Below are 24808 nucleotides of genomic sequence, written 5' to 3'. Positions count from 1 at the left end.
TTTTAATGGTTTCCTATGGGAAATTATTTTTTGGGATACACACTTTTCACCTAACACACTCTGTCTGGGAACCAATTAAGTTCGTAAGCCAAGGTATCACTGTGATTAGAATGGACTCACACAAAGACACACAAAAACAGACAAGAACACTAACAACCTGACAAAGACAGGTGGCAATAAAGCAGCTAAAAAATAATAATGGGAAAAAATGATACAGGTGGCTGAGGGAGCAATAAAAACATGACAAAATGAAAAGCAAATAAAACCACAGAAACACAAACACAACTTCTGACAGCCGTATTTCAGTATCAACCAATGATAAACAGGTCAAATTTGAGTTTCAACACACCACACAGACCCAATTATTGGATATCTTCAACAGATTATCCTGACCACAATGATCATATTTCTCATCCCCAATAGCAAACTAATTTTTATTGCATCACGCTGTCCAACCATGGCAGGCCTGCACTTGCTGTGTGTGCACATGCTGTGTTTTTGTCAGCATTTCTGCAATCGTTGCGTAAGACTTCCTGAATATGTGACAAGTAACCACCCCTAAACACACACTCCACGCCACACACAAAGACACACTTTCTTCCTCTTAATTCTGCTTTCTGATTGGCTGTCCGACTGACAAAATCTGGTCTTCATTATCAGTATTTATTATTTGTATGTGTCAATCCTAACGCCTGAAATAAGTCGGGATAGGTTCGTGTCAGGACAAATTATTACACACTGATTCATAAGGAAGAAAAAAGCTTCATTCGCTTAATTATTAACTCATTCACTGACAGACAATGCGCTAAAATGTGTCCACTCCAGTGCCAGAGTTTTTGTCATTGTCCCTTGAATTGCAGGACCCACAGAATAATGAGTTTTAGGACTACATAAACATTCAACACGGCGTCAGAAACATTAGACTCTCTTCTTTGATCACAAAAAAAATAGTTAATTCTTAAATTATATCGGTCTGGAGTTATATGAACTTGAAATGAGGGTGGATGTCCATAATACAATGACACAAATACATGTTGGTTTATATAACACTTTGACCACAGCTGAAGCCGGAACAAAGCGCTAACATGGAAAAATAGGAAATGCTGCCCTCTTGCGGAAGGGAAAATACATTGCCAGAAGTCTGGCTAGTGCTTTATCGGCACCCAAGCAAGGAAAAACAAAACGCGAACTAATTCGGGAATGTCACTCAACGTCATATTTGCAATTGCTGAATAATTTTGTGAATGGCAGTGAATGATTTCAATCTACTTGAGTAGATTGGGTTCAATATGGTAAAATAGTTAATTCCTAAAGTATATGAGTCTGGAGTTATCTGATCTTGAAATTGTGGCGACTGTACACAATACAATACCATACATACAGATAGATTTCTATAGCGCTTAAAGGACAACCGACGTCTCCGGACAAGTTGTGTCCATAATTTGTAAAATGGCTTCAAATGCCTTCTACTGAGCGTATTTTACAAAGATTCCACCGCATATAGCTATATTTTACGTTTTAAGACTTGCCCTGAATATTCCGGAAGTCTTGTTTTTGAGTTGGTGACGAGTCCTCACCCTACGTCACTGAAGGAACGCCCCTGACCGAAAAAAGGACACATTGTAGCAGTCCTTCCATCATGTCAATGCATTTGGCTGTACTTGGCTGGGCTGAAAACTTCATGTAGCACCAACAAAGAGGGAGGAGAGGGCGACAAAGCAATTGTAAGGAATTCATCAGCCTGTAGAAACGGGCTGATGAATTCCTTACAGAAGCCTCTTTTTGTGCTACATTTCTCGCCCCCAGATACCTCAAAATGGCATGGAATAAATTCTTTCATCGATTGCAAACATGTATGCTTTCCTCTTCAGAACTATTTGAATCATATTCATAACTGGATGAGTAACAAGAAAGCATCTTCTCCAAATCTGAAGCCATTGTTTTGATTCTCCAGCAAGGCAAGACGTCTTGGCGTGACGTCACGAACTGAGGGCAGGACTTTCTGAAAATGCCCAATTTGCAGCTCATTTTTTTGCAGATTTTGGACACTTTAAGTCATTTTTATTGGTGTTTTGCATTTGACTAAAAATATCAGCCTGCGTGTTTTGGGTATTTTAGATGCTATAAAACGTTTTTCTGGTGTCAGTTAAAAAACAAAAAAGTGACGTCGGTTGTCCTTTAAACAACAGCTGAAACTGTAACAAACCGCTAACATGGACAAAAGGCAAATGCTGCCCCCTTGTTAAAGGGGAAAAAAACATTGCCAGAGGTTTGACCAGCGCTTTATCGGCATGCAAGAAAAACAAAACAAAACCCGAAAAAATTTGGGAATGGTCATGCGTTTCAATTCCCGAATAAATTCGGGAATGGCAGGGAATGAGTTAATGCAGAACGGGTGCCATATTTGTGGTGTGTGTGGTTGCTCATTGAGTTTGACTACATTTTTTTTCAACAGCAAGGAAGAAAATGCATCATTGTTTGTTTGCGATTATCAAACAGCCTCCCCTCCCCCGAAAAAAAGACCACCTTCAGTCATCTGATTCAAAGAGGAAGTGGAAGATAACACTGGGGTGGTGCGGCATTGACTCGAAGTGGATTGCGGCGGAGGGATGCCCCCGCGCTGCGTCTCATCCTATCATGTTGCTCCAGATTTTAATGGGCCTTATTTGCTATCAGCGCCATCGCGGCTCAGCTTCCTGTCAGGGAGCAGGCACGCACAAACACGGAGCCAGCGAACTAATCTTTTTTTGTCAACTTGAGTTTAATTCAGATTAATTTTTTTGTGGGGGTCTTTTTTTATTTAATGGATAAGGGTGGAAGGTGTCAAATTTAATGTAACTCAATCTGGACCACCCCCATTCACTTTAAAAAAGTATTGAACGGTAAAAACCCGACAACCACAGCTGTCCTCACACCTGTTACCATATGTTCATAATTACCACTATGCTATTTTTTGTTGCAAATATGTAAGGCTATTTTGCTTCAGACACTTCTTCCTTCATGTTGATTTTTTTTCTGCTGATGATGGAAAAAAAAAACATTTTGTCATATAAAACAGAACTGAAACTAGAGCAGCACAATGCACAGCAGTTTCTTCATGATGCATCTGAAAGGGACTGAAAGAGAATGTTCAGTGTTTTAAAGGACAACCGACGCCTCCGGTCAAGTTGTGTCCATAATTTGTAAAATCACTTCAAATGACTTCTACTGAGCGTATTTTACAAAGATTCCACCGCATATAGCTATATGTTACGTTTTAAGACTCACGCTGAATATTCAGGAAGTCTTGTTTTCGAGTTGGTGACGATCCCCGACGTGACGTCACGTTTGGAACGCCCCTGACCGAGAAAGCGACACACAATGCATTTTGGGTACTTTGTTTGGTCTGAAAACTTCGTGTTGATGGCAAAATTAAAAGGAAAACACATAAATAATGCGATGGTGAATCATGTGTTGCACCAAGACAACTATTTGATTCTAGTTGACATAAATTCCCAGCAGACAAATCAGCCCATTTGCAATGGAGCTTGGGCGCCATCTTGTGCATTTTCTGGGACGCTACATTGGAGTCCTGACGGCTTGAATTGATACGCAAGTACTTCTTTAATCGATTGCAAACATTTATGCTTTCTTCTTCATAATTATTTGAATCATATTCATAACTGGATGAGTAACAAGAAAGCATCTTCCCCGAATCTGAAGCCATTGATACTAGAGCAAGGCAAAGACATCCTGGCATTGATGTGTTCTGAAACTCACAATTTCCGTGAATTTTGAAGTAGTTTTGGGACACTTTAACTCATTTTTCTTGATGTTTTGCATTTGACTAAAAATATCAGCCTGCGTGTTTTGAGTATTTTAGATGCTGTAAAACATTTTTCTGGTGTCAATTAGGAAACAAAAAAATGCTGTTGGTTGTCCTTTAAGTATACACAAAAAATTGATTAATTTTGTCCCAATAGAAACATGTTTAACATTGGTTAAAGTGATTCATAAATTATTTGAAGTCATTCACTGCTGTTCATGAATCACTTCGGAAATTGAAAATATGATGTAGAGCACCATTCCCGAATTTGTTCGGGTTTTGGGTGTTCTTGCGGGGTTGCCAATAAAGTGCTGGTCAGACCTCTGGCAATGTTTTTCCCTTCCACAAGGGATCAGCATTTCCTGTTTTTCCATGTTAGCGCTTTGTTAACTGCTGCTGTGAAAGCGCTATATAAATCAATATGTATTGTATTGTATTGTATTGTATTGTATTGTATTGTGTACAGCCACCCCCGTTTTAAACTCAGACAACTCCAGACCCATATAACTTTTATTTTAACTATTTTTTTTCTGATGAAAGAAAATCATCAACGGTTTCTTACGCTGAATTGAATGTTTATGTAGTCCTAAAACTCAATATTCTGTGGGTCCTGCAATTTGAGTGAAAATGACAAAAACCCTGGCACTGCAGTGGACACATTTTTGCACATCGTCTGGCAGTGAATGAGTTAATTGGGGCTTCAGTTAGGCCACATTTAAGTTGCGAGTTTGAGAGGTTGTGACCTTCACTTGTCAATATAATGCAATATTCAAATTTTACTTAGTTTTGTGACGGTTAAAATATATGACTTGCACATATTTGACTTACTACCTCTGCCACCTCTGGCGTTTACACAATATCACTAAAATCCTGTTGTGTGACATCATATCACATATCAAATATCCTGTGACTGTAAAGTGTCGTTGAGAGCTTTGAAAGGCACTTATAAATGAAATGTATTATTATTATCATACAGGTGACAGGTGGAGAAGCCGATGTAACGTAGAGAAAAGTTAAGATTTTTGAAGACAATTTGGAATTTTACTTTTTTAAAACTATTTTGAAACATTCATGCCCTTTAAGTTAAAAATAGTTTTGATTTTGCTGATACATTTGACCTGAGAAGACTTCTTGCCCTGGAAAACCTCTCGTGACATCACAATAAATACATATTTATTTTTAATTAGAAAGATCATCTCACTATCAATCACCATATGTGTCCTTGACCTAACATAACAGCAGCCTGCAGGCAGATGCTCTGCTGGCTCATCACTGGATTCTGACTACAGCCCAAAAATCCCTAACAACACTGCAGCTGAGCTCAGCATTCAACAGCAAAAACAGCATCCTTGACGTGCCATGGATTATGAAAAAAAAGTCAGTGTGGTACATTCCCAATGGAATGGATAAAAGCATTTGCCATGAAGATGAAAGCAGTAACAATATTTGTAGCACAAAAGTAGGACTATTTGGTCTGCATATGTATATCTCTCAATGCCATAAAACAAAGTGTACAATATAAACATTTGTTTGTTTTTAAATTGATATTCAAGAATAAACGGCAAATAAGGGATTAAGGCTGCTTTTGCATAAATTAATGCACCGTAAGCAATCTGCTCTAATCACATTGTATGTGTATGTTGTTTGTACATCTGCCAAGGCTGAGCAATCACGATTGGGATCAGTACCAAACGGTACGCTTTCAAACAGACACAGCTCCTTTATAAAATGAATTTTGTAGGGTACACTTTGCTGCCTCTGTATAACCTGCGAGTGGCTGGCAACCTGTCTAGGGATATGTTCCTGCACACCCGCAACCATTAAGCGGTATAGAAGATGGACGGACAGACGAATAGATATCTAAGCCAGCCACCAACAGTGGCTGTTTCCATCACATGGCACATAATAAATCTGCCTTTTTACATTTTTTTGATGGATACAGTATGTGACTTGGCGCAATAAAGGCACACACGCTATTTGAAACCCATCACGTGTCTCACTGAAAAAGTAGGAACCGTCACATGCATTGACAGTTATTCACAGGAAGCTCCCCTGTTGTAGGTTGTTTTAATGAGTTAGCATTGAGCATAAGACACAATGGACTTCCACGTACAGTCGTGACTTCCTCTACACCTGCAGGAACTATGAGCACATGCCCACTCATGTGCAATACAGCATGATCACTAATGTGACACGGCGCCCAGGATAGAGTGGCAATGCATGAAACTATTCAACTGGATATAGTTGTAATGTGCGCACTTATTCAAAAAAAGTTAACTTGAATCCTAAAGTAACGTGAAAGCGACATTACATCACCGATGTAACCTGTTGTCCTTTCAACTGTGCCTGCTCCTCGTTGCAAGTGGTCAAAACAGTCGATAACATAAAAAGAGTTCTGGTAGTTGTTTTGCGCGTAGTTAGTTTGTTTTTACCTGTTGATCTTCAAAGCAAAAGCCCGTCGCTCTGCACTGGTCACAGAAGCCATGGGAGGCTAGAAGTCGAAAGTCCAAAAAAGAGGGGGTGGGGGGTTGCTGCTCCGCCACCGACGCCACCGCCGGTCGGTTGTCTTCGGTGTGTTCGCTAGAGTTCTACCCGCCCGGGGCTACTCTCGGTCCGCCCCGGCTGTCACCGAGGCACCGCCCCCCGCGGTACAAGAAAAGCTCCGCCGCCGTCAAGCTTCAGGAGTGAGGAGTGAGTGATTCTTGGGTCCGGAAGTAAGTAGTACAAGCGATTGCGAAGCCATTTCCGGTCTGGTCGGGAGCGTGTCAGAAAAACGAATGAGAGAGAGGGGAGAGAGGGAGATGGAGGCAGAGCGGCAGAGAGGGACAGGGAGAGAGAGAGAGAGAGAGAGAGAGAGAGACAAAACTCTTTCTCTCTCTCTCTCTCTCTCTCTCTCTCTCTCTCTCTCTCTCTCTCTCTCTCTCTCTCTCTCTCTCTCTCTCTCTCTCTCTCAAATGTCTTTTAAGAATTATGTAAACCCACGATTATTATTTGTATTATTCGTTTTCAGAACTACTTATCCTCACTCTTGTTGTCGTCGTCGTTGTTGTTATTGTTGCACTGTGGCAACCAATCGCAGGCAGACAATCAATCATTCCCACTCATTCTCAAAGTTTGAGCAGGAGTGTGTCAAGTGTGGTATCTGGACTCCCTCTATTGGTACATAACACAATCACTTGTTATTTTAGTTGTTAATTTAGTTGCAGTTTTAGTGTATTTTTTTTGGGGGGGGATTTTTATTGTGCGATATATTTTCATTTAGTTGATACTTAAGTACATTTCCTGATATTTAATTCAGTGTTAATGTTCAGCGTGCATCATGTTTAAACAACATTAAATATATTTAGTAATATAATCTCTATTACAATTGGACCTGATGGATCGACCGTGTTTCAATGAGCTAACTACCTTTTATGTGCTGAATGATGGGAAACGTTTGACAGCGTCTTTATATAGTTGTGATAAGAACCCAGTTTTTTTTGACTGTGGGGAGAAGCCAGAAAACTCAAATTTCAAACAAGCAATGGGAAGAATATGCAAAAGTGAGTAAACTATGCACAGATAATTGCTGTAAAATGACGTTTAAATGGTTAAATAGAGCGACGATCTTCACAAATATTTAATAAGAGAGTTGATCGTGAATCACAGTTATTTTCTAAATGATATCTAATAGTAGGCGAAAGGTGACAAATGTAATTAAATAACACTGCTGCTTCGATGCTTAGTGCCGAGGAGTCAATAAAATAGGTCAACTGTGTCCCCTTGCGAGTAATATTGGTTATTACGCCGGTACGTCAATTTAACGCGTTTGCCGGAACGACGGTGTGTGTAAAATGTGTAACATTTCCTTAGCTCAAAATTAGATATTGATTCAACTTTATAACACGTATTTTCTTTTTCTTTTTTGTTATTATCTTCGGTTTATATTTTGGGGCAAATCGGAAACGGTATTTTTGCTCGTAGAATGCGGACTGTTAACTGTGATGCACACTGCCATCACCCTCAAAAGTGAACAAACGGAGCTCTTACTTTTTCATGTTTTAATTTATATGGATATCATATCAAGTCTTGTGTTTTTTTTTAATATTCAATCTATGCGTGACTATGTTTTTTTAGTCCTGGCTTCCCCTTGTGTACGTAAAAAATTTGAACCAAAGAGGAATTTTTCGCTACTGGTTTCCTTATCAGCCGGTCTGTCAACAAAGGTGCACACTACTGCCTCTCTTGAATGCACGGTACAGCCACTTTTTCAGTGAAATCCTCAAACGTAGCTTGATTGTGTGTTTCGTTCAGTGTGAGGCAACCGTTGGTGTTGCTTTGTAAACCAATAAAAGAGTAGTTATTGTGTTGTCACTGTCAATTCGAGAGGGACAAAGAGACGAATCATGCTAGCCAGTCGCTAATGAATGAATGCAAATACGAACATTTTTAAATCTACTTTTGAAACATCACACTGACTGACATTAGTTTCTTAAAATATTGTTGCCCAGCATTCGAAACTCTAAATTTATCTGGGGTACATTTGCAAAACTGTATTTGTTGACGAAACTGACTGTTGAATTTCTTCAGTGTTGTAAAAACGTAACTTGAAAATCCTCGCGAATATTGTGAGGGTCGGGGAGCCCATCAAATTAAAGAATAAAACATAATTGAGTTATGGCAATGCATTTTATTGAATGTACATTGCAAGCCGATTGATGCATCCCAATGAGATGTGTTTCTACTTTCTATTAAGTTTTCTTTTCTATGCTACTCTAAATAAGGTGGCCAAAACATGTCTTCTCATTAAGATGAAGCATAGTATTGACCAAACTGACATATTGTGTCCATCGCAACTTTACGTAATAGTTGTTCATATGGTAGATTACTTCTGTAATTACATTTCAGTGTGTGTCGTTTGTGTTGATTCAACAGATCATTCTGTCTGTCGCCTGCTGGTCTAAACACAATGGAGGATGAGGACGATATCCCAGAGTTGGTGCCCATCGATGCCCAGCCTGGTGGACCTATAGAGCAAATCCCTGTTACCATCATCACTGGCTACCTTGGTGAGAGACACCTTTGAGACTGGATGGTTAGATTGATCGATACACTTACTGTTTTTAGCCACCAAGGTATACCATATGAGCATGATACTGCCCAACCCGAGTTGTAATTCAAGATTCCACTGCATAAGCTCAAAGAATACTCACTTGCTAACTCTATATAAATTCCCACTTAAATCCATATTTCTTGTCATTAACTCCCATAAATTCCTATGCAATATTTTTATGTCCTTTTGTAGGCGCTGGAAAGACGACACTCCTGAACTATATCTTAACAGAACAACACGACAAACGGATTGCCGTCATACTCAATGAATTTGGGGAAGGTAAAAAGCCTTTGTGTTGATCACACTGAGTGGTGGTCCCGGCTCAAATTTTGGTAGTTTTCCACAGGATGGCAGCACAGCTACAACTATGATAGCCAATGTTGACTACGTTGACTTTCGCTTTGTGTTGTATTCCAAACGTCTTGCAGTATGTCAACGGTATTTTCATCCAAGTATTCTGCAGATTGTCGACAGTGACAAGCATAATAAATGGTGTTCGTTGTATTGTGCTATAAAGCGTTAAAATGGACAACTCGCTTACAGGTAGCGCACTTGAGAAGTCCCTAGCCGTGAGCCATGCTGGGGAACTTTACGAAGAGTGGCTAGAGCTGAGGAACGGCTGCCTCTGCTGCTCCGTCAAGTATGTCCAGTGATGTGATGAAGTTCTTCACATTCTGCATGAAATGATAACTGCATGCAGTTATGATTCTTTTATTCACTGTCCATCTTTGACCTTTATGGCAATTTTTTCATCACATTTATTTTTTTTAATCCATTTTCAGAGACAATGGTCTTAAAGCCATCGAGAATCTGATGCAGAAGAAGGGCAAGTTTGATTATATACTCTTGGAAACCACAGGGCTTGCCGATCCAGGTAATGCAAACATGGATATTTATGAGCAAATGAAGCTGAAGTTTGTCCTCAATGTCTCCTCGCCCTCCTTAGTTGCTGTTGCGATTTGAAAATTACATTCTGCTACAATGCAGTGTCGATATTGAATTTGATTAACTCATTCACTGCCAGACGATGTGCAAAAATGTGTCCACTCCAGTGCCAGGGTTTTTGTCATTTTCACTCAAATAGCATGACCCACAGATCATTGAGTTTTAGGACTACATAGACATTCACTTCAGGTTAAGAAACCTTAGACTTTCTTCTTTCGTCAGAAAAAAAAGTTAATTCCTAAATTATATGGTTCTGGAGTTAACTGAACTTGAAATGGGGGCAGCAGTACAAAATACAATACAATACATAGTGGTTTCCATAGCGCCTTAACAACAGCTGAAGCTGGAACAAAGTGCGAACATGGACAAAAGGGAAATGCTTCCCCCTTGTGGAAAATAAAAAACATTGCCAGAGGCCATTGCCAGAGGCCATGGCCAGCGCTTTATCGGCACCCAAGCATGAAAAAAAAAAAACAAAACCCGAACAAATTCGGGAATGGTGCTCTGCATCATATTTTCAATTCCTGAATAAATTCGTGCATGGCAGTGAATGAGTTAAAAATGGGTGAATCAATTTTGAACTTCTGAGTTTAAAAGGTAAAAAAAAAATGGCAAATTTGCTCTTGCGTGTCTATTGTGTGGTACCACACACGCCACATAATTTGGTCAGTATATCTCCATGTAATAATAATAATAATGATGATGATGATGATGATGATAATAATAATGATGATAATGATGATGATATAGGAGCACCATCCTATAATCTGACCGTTGCAAACCATAATCAGAATGGAGGTAAAATGTCCATATTTGGCCAGATTCACCACCTCTCTTCAGTTCAACTGAGAAGGCCTTATTTACATCCAGGGAACGACAAAACACCACCAAAGACATACAGTACAGCCCTCTTGTTTGAATCAGGATATCACTATTTGGCCATTTTCATATAAATCTGGTGCCAAATAGGCCTGGTCGCCAAGTGACAGAATGTGTCAGGGAGGGTGACCATGCGCCAACTGGATTATTGGGCTGTCGCCCTCTTCGAATCTCTTGACATGTTATTCAACCAGACGAGCTAGTTATCTCCTGTCATTGGCTCCGCCCCCACTGTCAGGGGATGACAAATTTTCAGCCTCCATCCAGATGACTCGCATGAAACGTTTCTCAAAAAAATATTGTTTTCATTACACGGTCATGAAATATTTACAATACTTCTCTATTGAGAGCTGGCAGTCTGACACAAAGCGCATTATGTGAACATGATGTGGCCGTCACAGTAACACGAGAGACGTGTGTATGATTTCTTGGATGAGAAAATGGGAGCAGAACAAACATAGCAGCTGGAGATAAAACAGTAAAAAGCCTTGCATAATGATATCATCTGCTTCACTTGGGACTAAAATATTTTGGGGGAGGTAATCCTCTTTTGTATTCCATTTTTTTCATTTGAGTGATTCGAGTGAAAGTAATAGGACAGCAAAAAGCAACACAGTAAGCACACATACTCAAACGTTGCAAATAAATCAGTTATGTCAGTACTGAATGGCAGATTTGAATTTCAAGCTATGTCACTAAGCCTACAGTTTCCATATGATACATGTCAATCAGTAGGGAAAATATGAAAAACAATTTCACATAGATTTTATTACCGTATTTTCCGGAGTAGAAGGCGCACCCAAAAGGCTTGATTTTCTTAAAAAAAATGACACTGCGCCTTATACGCTGGTGTGACTTAGACTGTATATGTGAAGTCACAACATGACTCGCAACTTCTATCAGTAGCCACCGACTCCATTAAGAAGTGTGCAACTTCAGTCTCTACTGTAGCGCCTTATAATGTGATGTGCCTTATATTTGGAAAACTTGGATATATTTATTCATTATACAGTGATACATTGGCTTACAAACTTAATTGGTCCCCAGACCGAGTGTGTAAGGCGAAAAGTGTGTATCCCAAAAATTAATTTCCCATAGGAAACCATTAAAATGAGAATAATCCGTTACCAGGTCCCCATAAATCATAATTTTCTACTTTGTAATTTTCTAAGCCTTAAAACTACACAAAATATACCTTATTTCATGTATAATAAATGTGCTATGGTATTATAATTAAAGAAATAAACATTTTATTTACCTTTGTGATGGAGGTTGATGGCTCGATGGAATGGAGTGGCCGGTTTCCTCAGCATTAAACACTTGATGAGGAACGTAACCTTCTTCTTTCACCATCTTGAGGAATGATGCCTTGTAGGTGCTTTCTCTGTGATCATTTTATCTAGTTCCTCATCAATTGTGTTCTGTATACCTGGGTTGATAGCTTTTTTGCATCAAGTGTACAGATGGCTTGTGCGGGTTATTTGTGCCTTTGAACTATGAAAGTTGAAACTCTCTGTCGTCTGCCTGTCTCTTTAATGTTTACCCCCCCCCCTCACTGCTGCGTTCTTGACCAATCACGTGGCTTTAACCAATGACTGGGGGCGGGAAATAGAGGACAAAAACAGTCGGCTGCCATTTTGTTGTTAGAAGAACGGGCTGCCACACATCACTCATTGAGGCAGCCCCGAGTACAAAACAAGTTTGTATGCCAAGGTAATGTTCGTATGCCAAGGTAAAATTTTCATAAATGTAATATTCGTAAACCGAAAAGTTCGTAAGCCAAGGGGTTCGTAAACCGAGGTATCACTGGATTTGGAAAACCTTTTTTCATTCAATGAAGGTGCACCTTATAATACGGTGTGCTTTATACACCGGAAAATACGGTATACTTCACTGTAATATGTACTCATATTTTTCCGGGTAATTTAAATCGCATAACTTTGACTGAATCAGAACTTACAGGTTCCTGGTTTGGGTTTATCCAAGCATATAAAATCTCTTGCGTTTGGATTACAGGCGCCGTTGCTTCCATGTTTTGGGTTGACGCAGAGCTTGGCAGTGATGTTTATCTGGACGGTGAGTGACTTCATCTCAACTTTTGTTGGCTTCATCTTGGTTTCATATTAAATGAAATAATAGTTTCGACACAGGTATGTTACATTAAAACACTACTTTTTAAAAAAATATTACGTTGTTGAAGTCCATCTAAAATGGCAAGTCAGCTTTTTCTTTGGGAGTGACCAGGTTGGATAGGATCAGGAATGAGTACATTAGAGGGATAACTCATATTAGAGGCTTTGAAGAAAAAGTCAGAGAGGCCAGACTGAGATGGTTTGGACATGTCCAGAGGAGAGAGAGTGACTATATCGGGAGAAGGATGCTGAGCCTTGAACTGCCAGGCAGGAGACCGAGAGGAAAACCGAAGAGGAGGTTTATGGATGTGGTCAAAGAGGACATGAAGGTAGCTGGTGTGAGAGAAGAGGATACACAAAACCGGGTTAGATGGAGGACATTGATTCGCTGTGGCGACCCCTGAAAGGAAAATAAGAAGATTTCATGTATGCGGCAACTCAATGCGCTTTAAAGATGATTTTCTCCCTGTATCACGTTGTTCCTCTCAGGTATTGTGACCGTCATTGACGCCAAGTACGGACTTCAGGTATGCAATTTCATTGAGTTTCATTTAACATTTCCAATAAATTGAACTTTCATCAGGTCACCACATCGTTATTTGTGAAAAATAAAAGCTTAGCGAGAACCAGTTAAAGTGTGATCAAACCGTTTTTATTTCAAGGTCAAATAGCAAAACATGCCCGTTTCTCATGCAGTATTTGAAATGCGCATCTAAATACTTTTTCACTTTAAGCCTGATTTAAGTTTCTAAACCCACTAAATTCACAGTTTGCAAGTGCATAGCAATAGATAACACACAAAAGCTGTCTCACAGAAGGTGTTTAAAAAGAACATGGCAAGTGACACCTGGAAAATAGGCTTTTTGGCAAAGGTGTCGAGCCTGCCCAAGTGACACCTTTGGCGGCCGAGGAGGGATGCCAGAGAGGAGAACTTCCAGTGAAGCCTTCATTCCAACATATCCTCCCGCTCTCGCCCCTTCATGGGTTGCGCAGAATTTCTCAAATCTTTTGACCAAACGTTTTGACACCTATGCATGCTTGTCAGTTGAACACATAGGATTCGGATTGCCGCTCTAACCAAGATTGACACCCTGCCTTCATATATGCTTCATATATGTATGACATACAGTATATTCTTACTGGCCTATTTGAAAATCAACTACAGTGTTATCTCGGTTTACAAACCACTTGGCTTACGAGCTTTACGGTTCACGAATGTTAAACTTATAAAAAAAAAAATACCTTGGCATATGAACTTTACCTTGGCATACAAACTTTTTTGTACACAGCGCTGCCTCAATGAGTGATGTGTCGTTCGCGAACGAGCCCATTCTTCTAACAACAAAATGGCAGCCGACTGGTTTTGTCCTCTATTCCCCGCCCCCAGTCTTCAGTTAAAGCCACGTGATTGGTCAAGAACGCAGCAGTGGGGGGAGGGGGTTCAAAAATTAAAGAGACAGCCAGACAACAGTGAGAGAGTTTCAACTTTGATAGTTCAAAGGCGGTGTAGACTGCAAGGTTAAAATATCCCATCACTCAGGCTCCACAAAACAACCCGCACAAGCCATCTGTACACTTGATGCAAAAAGCTATCAACCCAGCTAAACAGAACACAATTGATGAGGAACTAGATATAATCACAGAGAAAGCACCTACAACAAGGGATCATTCCTCAAGATGATGAAAGAAGAAGGCTACGTTCCTCATCAAGTGTTTAATGCTGATGAAACCGGTCACTCCATTCCATCAAGCAATCAACGACTATCACAAAGGTAAATAAAATGACTTTATTATATAGTACAGTTTATTTATTTGATTATAATACCATGGCACATTTATAATGCATAAAATAAGGCATATTTTGTGGAATTTTAAGGCTTAGAAAATTAGAAAGTAGAACATTATGTTTTATGGGGACCTGGGAACGGATTATCCTCATTTTAATGGTTTCCAATGGGAAATTAATTTTGGGGATACTTTTCGCCTTACACACTCTGTCTGGGAACCAATTAAGTTCGTAAGCCAAGGTATAGACATAAAGTGCCTTTTTTCTTTATTAACAAATTATGAAAATACAATTGGAATCTTTGAAGAAGTTGTAATATAAGAAAAAATGAACATGCTTCTTTTTTTGCAGCACCTCACAGAGGAAAAGGCTGATGGACTTGTGAATGAGGCAGAAAGGTTTGATTATTATTATTATTATTTTTACTGCAGGAACCCGTATCAGGTACGCATTATTTGAAATCTACATGGAAATTTGAATTGAGGCAGGAAATTGGTATTGGCCACTTAAACGCATTCAGTAGTCTTTTGGATCTTTTTCAGGCAGATTGCACTCGCTGACCTGACAATTATCAACAAAAGCGATCTAGTGAAGGAGGAGGAGCTTGCTCAAATCCGAGATGCTGTGAGGTAACCTCTATGACACCCCGCCACCCCACCCATCTTTCATGTGATGGATTTGGAAGAAGTTATAACATTTGCTGTTGCTATCCCCCAGGTCAATCAATGGCGTGGCAAAGATCCTGGAAACTCAAAGATCAAGGTAGTTAGCGCCATCGCGCTCACAGCGGGATCTTTTTTTTTTTTTTTTAATCGTGAGCCTCTCTGCGCCCTGCCCACCCGTTCTCTGTTTATAAAGTGTGGCAGATGAACTCCATGTGCGACCCCGAGCTCAGATCTTCATTTCAAAGATGAAGGGGGCGTAGGCATGACATTCCCTCCCCCTTCGTCCTCTTAAACGCACAGGAGAATAATATACACAAAGTGACGCATCCTGAGTAAGCACCGGGCGTACACCGGTGTCCAGTTACCCAGGGTGCCTTGCTCCCTTTGACCTGGGGGTTGTTTTTGTTACGGGGGTCGCATATGTCTGTGTTCGTCCACCCCTCTCAGTAAAGTTCATTCAAGGGCAACAAGAGGCCAGGGTTAATCAAAAAAACCTTTTCATCACAACCCTCAATCCACTTATTTTAACATCAATTTTAAACACCCTATGACCAAAGTTTCTACCTCGGCATTCACCCTCAGAGTGTGTAATGGGGTGATTTAAAAAGAAACAAAATAACAAAAAAAAAAAAAAAAAAAAACGATTTGGTCTTCTTTCACAGGGTGGACCTCTCGGCAGTTCTCGACCTTCACTCATTTGACACAAAGGATGGAACAAAGTGAGTTTGACCATGCAGGTGGCATTTAACTCATTCACTGCCAGACGATGTGTAAAAAAAAATGTGTCCATTCCAGTGCCAGGGATTTTGCCATTTTCACTCAAATAGCAGGAACCACAGATCATTGAGTTTTAGGACTACATAAACATTCACTTCAGGTTAAGAAACCTTAGACTCTCTTCTTTCGTCAGAAAAAAAAAAGTTAATTCCTCAGTTATATGGTTCTGGAGTTAACTAAGCTTGAAATGGGGGCAGCTGTACAAAATACAATACAATACATACATACATATTGGTTCTATAGCGCTTTAACAACAGCTGAAGCCGTAACAAAGCGCTAACATGGACAAAAGGGAAATGCTTGTGGAAAAATAAAAAAAATATTGCCAGAGGCCATGGACAACGCTTTATCGACACCCAAGCTTGAAAAAAACAAAACCCGAACAAATTTGGGAATGGAGCTCAATGTCATATTTAATATCAATTGCAGGACCCACAGAATATTTAGTTTTATGACTTACATATATTTTCAAGACACCATGTGAAACCTTAGACTCTCTTCTTTCATCAGGAAAAAATGTTAATTCCTAAATTATATGGGTCTAGAGTTATCTGAGCTTGAAATGGGGGCCCCTGTACAAAATGCAATATATAGAAATTGATTGATATAGCGCTTTAACAACAGCTTAAGCTGTTACAAAGTGCAAACATAGACAAAAGGCAAATGCTGCCTCCTTGTGGAAGGGAAAAACATTGCCAGAGGTCTGACCAGCGCTTTATCGGCAGCCCCCGCAAAAAAAAAAAAAATAAACTCGAACAAGTTCGGGAATGGCGATCCACGTCACATTTTTCAATTCCCGAATAAATTCAGGAATGGTAGTGAATGAGTTAATTCACAACAGAGACATTTCCGTCTTTGTTCTATTGCTTTTTTCTTTTAAGCGGTTGATGAGGATCATGTTGCGATAGTACAAGTAAAAACATAAATTGACAAGTTTTGATGAGAGCCTAGTGACCTTGTTATTTATTTATTTGTAGGGATTTGAGGAAAGAAAAAAATAATTTTGAGTTACATGAAAGTTTGATTAATGATTGATTAATTTTGCAAATTTCCCCATTGTGGGACAAATAAAGGTTTTTCTGATTCTGATTCTAATTGATTAATGGGGACAGTGGCTGATCAGAATTTGATGAGAAACATTTGTAATATTTAAATGGGGAAAAAAGATTGTGTAAAGATTAGAATTAAGTCATAATACTGCAAGACCAAAATGTAATTTTTCAAGATTTAAGTCACAAGTACTGATAGGAAGAAAAAAAAATGGCAATTCTACATGAATGTTGTGATAATAATGTTCGATAATCTCCGCGAGGAAAATAATCTGTTTGTAAAAATTGTAAGACAAAAAAAAACATTTTTTTCCAAGAATTAAGTTGTAATACAATACAATACTGGTCAACGTACAAGTTACAATGTTACGTGGGAAAACTCCCCCATAAATCTTAAAAAAAAAACACATTGCAACCCCTAAAATTCAAGAATAAAGTGTTACATTACAAAAAGAAACATTTACATTTTATTTAGGGGGAAAAAACTTAGAAGCATCAAAAAAAGTCACAGTAACATGTTCTTATTCTAATTTTATGCAACTCATGTTTGTTTATCATTACTGCGCATGTGGCTGCCACTGCTCACCTGCAGAAAAATATCCTGTGACTGCAAAGTGTCCTTCAGAGTTTTGAAAGGTGCTTATAAATGAAATCATTATTATTATTATTATTATTGTTATTATTATTATTATTATATTAACTCCTTCACTCCCAGACATTGTGCAAAAATGTCCACTCCAGTGCCAGGGTTTTTGTCATTTGCACTCAAATTGCAGAACTCTCATATTGAGTTTGAGGACTACATAAACATTCAATGCGGCCTAAGACAATCCTCTTGTATCAGAAAAAAAGTTAATTCCTAAATTATATGGGACTGGAGTTAGAAGAGGTTGAAATGGGGGCGGCTGTACAAATGTCGTGGAAGGGAAAAAAAACATTGCCAGAAGTCTGACCAGCACTTTATCGGCACCCCCACCCCCGCAAGAAAAACCAAAACCACAACAAATTCGGGAATGGCGGTCTACGTCATATTTTCAATTCCTGAATACATTCGGAAATGGCAGCGAATGGGTTAAAAGACACGCTGGTGTACCTAACGAAGCGGCTGACGGCGCGTAAGCCTCCATGTTATTTGTTATTGTGCCGGTTGCTAAGATACAATATTAGTATTCTGCCTCGACGGCCTTTTGTCGCTCGTCCGTCCGAAGCGTGTAGCCAACAAACAACCTTGAACGGTATTGCTCGCCGTGTTTCTCTTTAATTAACAAACTCTTTTATTGAGCACCCCACCTCCCAGCTACCACCCACCCACTCTAACCCCCCGTGACACCCCGCCGTGGTCATCATATTGTGTCCCCCTTTTTTACCCCTCTGGTAGAATGTCATTCTCTTGAATAGAGACAGTGTTCATCCCTTCATGTGAATGAAACGGTCTGCGGTGTTAAAGCTCTCTTACATGCCCTCAGTCAGTGTGTGTGAGGCCAGCTGCAGAGGATTAGAGCAGTGTGTGTCCACTGGCTCCCGAGGATCGAACACCCCACCCCATCCTTATTCCAACAGATAGCTCCTTTCCCCCCTCGCTTTAAAAAGTCGGAGAGAATGGGGGTCAGTATGATGACCATTCCACCTCCCCGGGGCCCATGTTGGGTGTTTGAAGCGGACCCCCCCCCCCCCCTCCCCCGACCTCCCGCCGCTCCGCCTGTGTGGTACTAACTAACAGCGTATCAGACTCAAACTGCTGGGTGCAACACTTGTGAGGTCAGCAAGACTGGGGGGAGGCCAGGCCTCGATGAAGAGAACAATGTGCAGAGTTTGTTTGGTGGTCGCAGTGGCTGTTTTGTAGCCTTTAATTGCCATTTCTTAAGTTTTTACAAGTCCATTGAGGGGAGCGCTGATTATACCGGAGCATGGGGTGGGGATATACTATACAGTGATACCTTGGCTTACGAACTTAATTGGTTCCCAGGCACAGTGTGTAAGGCGAAAAGTGTGTATCCCGAAAATTAATTTCCCATAGGAAACCATTAAAATGAGAATAATCCGTTCCCAGGTCTCCATAAAACGTACTTTTCTACTTTCTAATTTTCTAAGCCTTTAAACTACACAAAATATACCCTATTTTATGTATAATAAATGCGCTGTGGTATTACAATGAAATAAATAAAATGTACTGTATAATAAAGTCGTTTTATTTACTTTTGTGATGGTCGTTGATGGCTTGATGGAATGGAGTGAAACAACTTTATTTAATCAGCATTAAAAACTTGACTAGGAACGTAACCTTCTTTCACATCTTGAGGAATGATCCTTGTAGGTGCTCCATCAAGCCATCATCGACCATCACAAAGGTAAATAAAACGACTTTATTATACCGTTCCTGAATTATAATACCATAGCACATTTATTCTACATAAAATAAGGTATATTTTATGTAGTTTTAAGGCTTATAAAATTAGAAAGTAGAAATTTTTTTATAGGGACCTGGGTAACGGACTATTCTCATTTGAATGGTTTCCTATGGGAAATTAATTTTGGGGATACACACTTTTCGCCTTACACACTCTGTCTGGGAACCAATTAAGTTCGTAAGCCAAGGTATCACTGCATATGGAAGACACTAAGATCTTTTTTTTTAAATCACATGAAATATTTCTTGTCTCGACAGTCTAACAGAGAAGCTCCGTATCATGAAACCGAGCAGACCTCATCTTGACAAGGTATTGTCCATCTTATTATTTTTTCTTTTTTAATTCACTCCTCACTTTGCCTTTGTATTTTGTTTGCTAATTTCTTTCAACACATCGTTTCCCGCGAGATTAAGGGAATTCGTTCTCCTTTGGGCTAAAACTTCCTCGCATCCCCTCGGGCGGCGACACCGGCGTGAAAATCCCTCCCTTGTTTTTTGTTGTTGTTTTTTTTTTTTTTTTTTTGGGGGGGGGGTGATCAACTTAAATCGTTTGATGTTAGTTTTTTTGTATTATATTACAAAAAGCCCCACATAGACACGCCTCTGCAATTGTTAAAGGAGCTAGACCATACTTTAACCCTTTTAGATGATAATATTTCACCAAACAGTTCAATATCAAATTTGTTATTTTGCAAATGTATTTTTGAGTCGTTTTATTTTGAAATTATTCGTGGAAAATGAACACAATTTAGTTATTGTATAATGACCAGGCAGTTTTAGCACAGGATGGACACAGATGAGACGCATGCGTTTGTGTGTGTGTGTGTGTGTGTGTGTGTGTGTGTAAATACCGCTATTGTTGTCTGTTTGTTCCACGTTCCCTTTTCCCACACGAAGCATAACCCCCCCACCCTCCTTGTGTAAGCCCCCTGCAACACACGCCAGCCCTCCCCACCCTTTGCTCTTTTCATGTAAATGGGACGGCTGTTTTTCTGTTGTTATACCAAATGACAAGGAAGTGTGTAATCTTAACACTTTAACACAAAAACAGCAAACATCTGCAAAGTGCCCTTTTAATGCCACAAGGTAGTTTAGAGGGGAGGGTGACAAGTCGGCCGTGAGGGCTGGGTGGGCTCCATCGGGCTTTTGGATATAGAAGAAGAGGTGCTGAATGGAGTTTTCGATATGGTAATTAACAATGTCATCGGATGGGGTGTCTTTAGTTTAAGTGTCATTTTTTTATTTTATTTTTATTTCATTTTCCTCTGTGAATTAAATATGTGTTTTTTGGGGGGGCGTTCTGTTATAAGAGCAATTCTACAGGACATACTGGTCACTGACAGGTTGCATGCAACATTTGGACCATTTACACTAAACAAATATGATTACTTTGCCAAACTATTACAAGAATTTTTAAGATTGAGAATGACGTTTACAATAAACATTATTGGTCAGAAATGTTGCAATGACTAAAGGACAACCAACACCATTTTTTGTTTCCTGACATCAGAAAAACGTTTTATAGCATCTAAAATACCCAAAACACGCAGGCTGATATTTTTAGTCAACTGCAAAACACCAATAAAAATGAGTTAAAGTGTCCCAAAACTATTTCAAAATGACCCAGGAAATAGCAAGATTCAGAAGGTCCCGCCCCCTTGTTCCTCTTGCCTTGTTCTGGAATCAAAACAATGGCTTCAGATTGGGAGAAGATGCTTTCTTGTTACTCATCCAGTTATGAATATGATTCAAATAGTTCTGAAGAGGAAAGCATACATGTTTGCAATCGATTAAATAAGTCCGTTTGTTTCATTTTGAGGCGTTTGGACTCCGATGTAGCGCCCAAAAAATGCACAAGATGGCGCCCAAGCTCCGTTGGAAATGGGCTGATTTGTCTACTGGGAATTTGTGTCAACTAGTATCAAATAGTAGTCTTGGTGCAACACACAACGATTCGCCATCGCGTTATATATGTTTTTTCCTTCTAATTTCGCCATCAACACGGATCAAGTTTTCAGACCAAACAAAGTACCGCACAATGCATTGTGTGTCGCTTTCTCGGTCAGGGGCGTTCTTGACGTGACGTCACGTCAGCACTCGTCATCAACTCAAAAACAAGACTTCCTGAATATTTAGCGCAAGTCTTAAAACGTAAAATATAGCTATATGCCGTGCAATATTTGTAAAATACACTCAGTAGAAGTCATTTCAAGTGATTTTACAAATTATGGACACAACTTGTCCGGACTTGTCAGTTGTCCTTTAAGTTTTAAGAAAGGACTTCAGAGGCATCAAGATATTCAGCGAAATTGAAATGAAAACTTTTCCTATTAACTCATTCACTGCCATCCGCGAATTTATTCGCCAATTAGAAATATGACAGGTTGTGTTTTTTTCTTACCGGGGTGGGGGTGTCGATAGAGCGCTGGTCAGACCTCTGGCAATGTTTTTCCCTTCCAGGAGGGAGCAGCATTTGCCTTTTGTACAGCCGCTCCCATTTCAAGCCCAGATAATTTAAGACCCATATAACTTGGGAATTAACTTTTTTTGATGAAAGAGGGGAGTCTAAGTTTTCTAACGCAGTATTGAATGTTTATGTAGTCCTAAAACTGAATATTTGGTGTGAAAATGACAAAAACCCTGGCACTGGTGTGGACACATTTTTGCACATCGTCTGGCAGTGAATGAGTTAAGTGGGAAATTGTAACTTTGCAAGAATACAGTTATTATTTAACCAATAGTACCTTTTTTCATTAGATTACAAAGTTATTATTGCTCAGTCCAGGTGGATAAAGGTCAAGAAGCAAATGTCATCAATTTGTCAACGTTGTGTCAATTACAACGTTCATTTATCTTTTACTTTTATTTAACTTTCTCTCAGCATTCTTTGCAATCTGGCCCTTGCGTTTAATCTCATGATGTTGTACCGAATGTTGTGCCTATTCTGTATTTGTTCTTAAATAGAGACAAAAAACTACACATAATGTCATGTCATTTGTTTTAAAATGAATCCTCTCCTATTGTCAGAGTATTTTAACGGTGACCTTTGAAGTGGCGGGAAGTCTTTCAGAAGATGCGCTGAATGTTTTCATTCAGGTACAAAACACATGCGGTGACCCCTCGGCTTTGCATCCCCCCCGCTCCCATTCCCCCAATTATCTTCCTCACAATGCACCCCTTTGAGAAAGTAAATCTGGATATATTTTTTTTTTTCCACACATTTTGCAGGATCTCCTTTGGGAAAAGACGCTGCGAAACAAAGAGGGGCAACCCATGACTGTCATCCGCTTAAAGGTACAGTAAAGCACAATAGTCGCCTCGGTGGCGGGCAGCCATCAATAAACCCCGCTCCCTTGTCTGCATTCAACCGTCCCGGTGCCTTTTTTTCTTTCACCGTGGGGTTAATCTGTCACGAGTATCGTGTGACGCATGTGTTCTTAGGGAATAGTGTCGCTGGCAGCCAAAGCCCACCAAGTCATGCTACAGGGGGTCCACGAACTGTATGAGCTTAATGAGACGACCCAGCTTTGGGATGAGCAGCCGCGGATCAACCGGTTGGTTTTTATAGGTAAAGAAACTCACACAGCCTAATACATGCGTGTACACAGCCAGTTTTCACTTGCGTGAAAGTTACACTTGCTAATGTTCACTAAATGTAATGTGCTTGTTAAAGCGTGATTTTTTTTTTTTTAACCACTGACAGGTAGCGAGGAGAAAATTCACATTACATCTCATGGAACCATTAGAGTTCACTCATTCACTGCCAGATGATGTGCAAAAATGTGTCCACACCAGTGCCGCGGTTTTTGTCATTGTCACTTGAATTCCAGGACACACAGAATATTGAGTTTTAGGACTATATAAACATTCAATTCAGCGTTAAAAACCTTGGACTTTCTTCTTTTATCAGAAAAATAGTTAATTCTTAAATTATATGGGTCTGGAGTTATATGATCTTGAAATGAGGGTGTCTGTCCAAAATACAATGCAATACATACATATTGGTTTACACCACACTTTAACAACAGCTGAGACTGGAACAAAGCGCTAACATGAAAAGAAAGGGAAATGCTGCCACCTTGTGAAAAAGAAAAAGACATTGCCAGAGGCCATGGCCAGAGCTTTATCGGCACCCAAGCATGAAAAAACAAAACCCGAACAAGGGACTGGCACGACATACACATTCAATTCAGGTTAAGAAACCTTAGACTATCTTCATTCATCAGAAAAAAAAATAGTTAATTCCTAAATTATATGGGTCTGGAGTTATCTGAGCTCGAAATGGGGGCGGCTGTACAAAATACATATTTAGATTAGATACAAGATTTATATAGCGCTTTAACAACAGATGAAGCTGTAACAAAGCGCTAACATGAACAAAAGGCAAATACTGCCTCCTAGTGGAAGGGAAAAACATCGCCAGAGGTCTGACCATCGCTTTATCTGCACCAAGCATAAACAAACCAAAACCTGAACAAATTCGGTAATGGCACTCTGTCATATTTTCAATTCCCGAATAAATTCATGAATGGCACTGAATGAGTTAATGAAAGACTGTGTGTGGGGGGCAGGGGGGTCATATTCAACCACATATTTCTATGATTTTGATGCATCCCACAAGCTGATATCACTGGGAACATTCAACCATTGATGACAATTTCTATCTGTTCTGTTTCTTAGGAAAAAACTTGGATAAAGAGATTCTGCAACAACAATTCATCTCCACTGTACTACAAAGACACAAATAATCGGAAGTTCTTTTCCAGCAACTGAGCCAATTCTACAGCAAGTCTTCTGATTTTGCTTGATCAAGAAGAGACAGATTTGCGCTTCATGTAGTCACTCACTCAATTCCAGATAGTTTACTTGGAAAAGTGGCGTCTGACAACAATGATGATAATCTGAGTAACATGATGTTACTTATGTATGCAATAGGAGATGCATGTAACACATCTTCTTCTTTTCCTTTCGGCTTTTCCCTTCAAGGGGTCGCCACAGAAAATCAGTGTCCTCCATCTTTAGAGGTTTGATCCGCATGTTTGTTTTGGCCAAGCTTTTACGTCGGATGCCCTTCCTGACACAAGAAGACTTGCTACAAAACAAGAAACTCGCTCAGTAAAAGGCTCCCAAACACAAAATGGTAATCGGCACAGCAACATTCAAAAAGGCTGTGTTTGTAATTGAGAATGCAAATTTCACAACGAAAATAACACATCTCCATTTTTTTTTAAAAGTACTAAAAAAACACTCATGTGCAGAAGCCTGCTTTTT

General features: G+C 39.7%; 2 protein-coding genes across 3 annotated transcripts in view; one reads left to right on the top strand and one right to left on the bottom strand.

The window, feature by feature from the left end:
* Window positions 1-6377, bottom strand: part of dock8 (dedicator of cytokinesis 8) — a 74116-nt gene extending 67739 nt beyond the window's left edge. Inside the window, 1 exon segment of the mRNA XM_088993828.1 lies at window positions 6238-6377. Within this exon segment, the coding sequence (XP_088849954.1) occupies window positions 6238-6290 (53 nt within the window). The 5' untranslated portion in view covers window positions 6291-6377.
* A 7-nt stretch (window positions 6378-6384) lies between these two features.
* zng1a (Zn regulated GTPase metalloprotein activator 1A) lies at window positions 6385-24784 on the top strand. Of its 2 annotated transcripts, none has more exons than XM_088993826.1 (16): window positions 6385-6519; window positions 8720-8853; window positions 9090-9176; window positions 9441-9537; window positions 9680-9771; window positions 12738-12797; window positions 13343-13380; window positions 14991-15037; window positions 15182-15268; window positions 15357-15401; window positions 15967-16023; window positions 19796-19847; window positions 22565-22633; window positions 22766-22831; window positions 22979-23105; window positions 24218-24784. In XM_088993826.1, the coding sequence occupies exons 2-16, from the start codon at window positions 8754-8756 to the stop codon at window positions 24283-24285; spliced, it is 1092 nt and encodes a 363-aa protein (XP_088849952.1). In that variant the 5' UTR covers window positions 6385-6519; window positions 8720-8753; the 3' UTR covers window positions 24286-24784. The 2 variants fall into 2 exon arrangements, with proteins under 2 accessions (XP_088849952.1, XP_088849951.1); XM_088993825.1 differs by lacking the exon at window positions 6385-6519 and adding an exon at window positions 7836-8040.
* The last annotated feature ends 24 nt before the right edge of the window (window positions 24785-24808 follow it).

This window comes from Hippocampus bargibanti, linkage group LG04 (genome assembly GCF_051943395.1).
Source record: "Hippocampus bargibanti isolate YZ-2025 linkage group LG04, ASM5194339v1, whole genome shotgun sequence".
In the NCBI taxonomy this organism is placed as follows: Eukaryota; Metazoa; Chordata; class Actinopteri; order Syngnathiformes; family Syngnathidae; genus Hippocampus; species Hippocampus bargibanti.
This window is presented reverse-complemented; position numbering and strand designations above follow the sequence as displayed.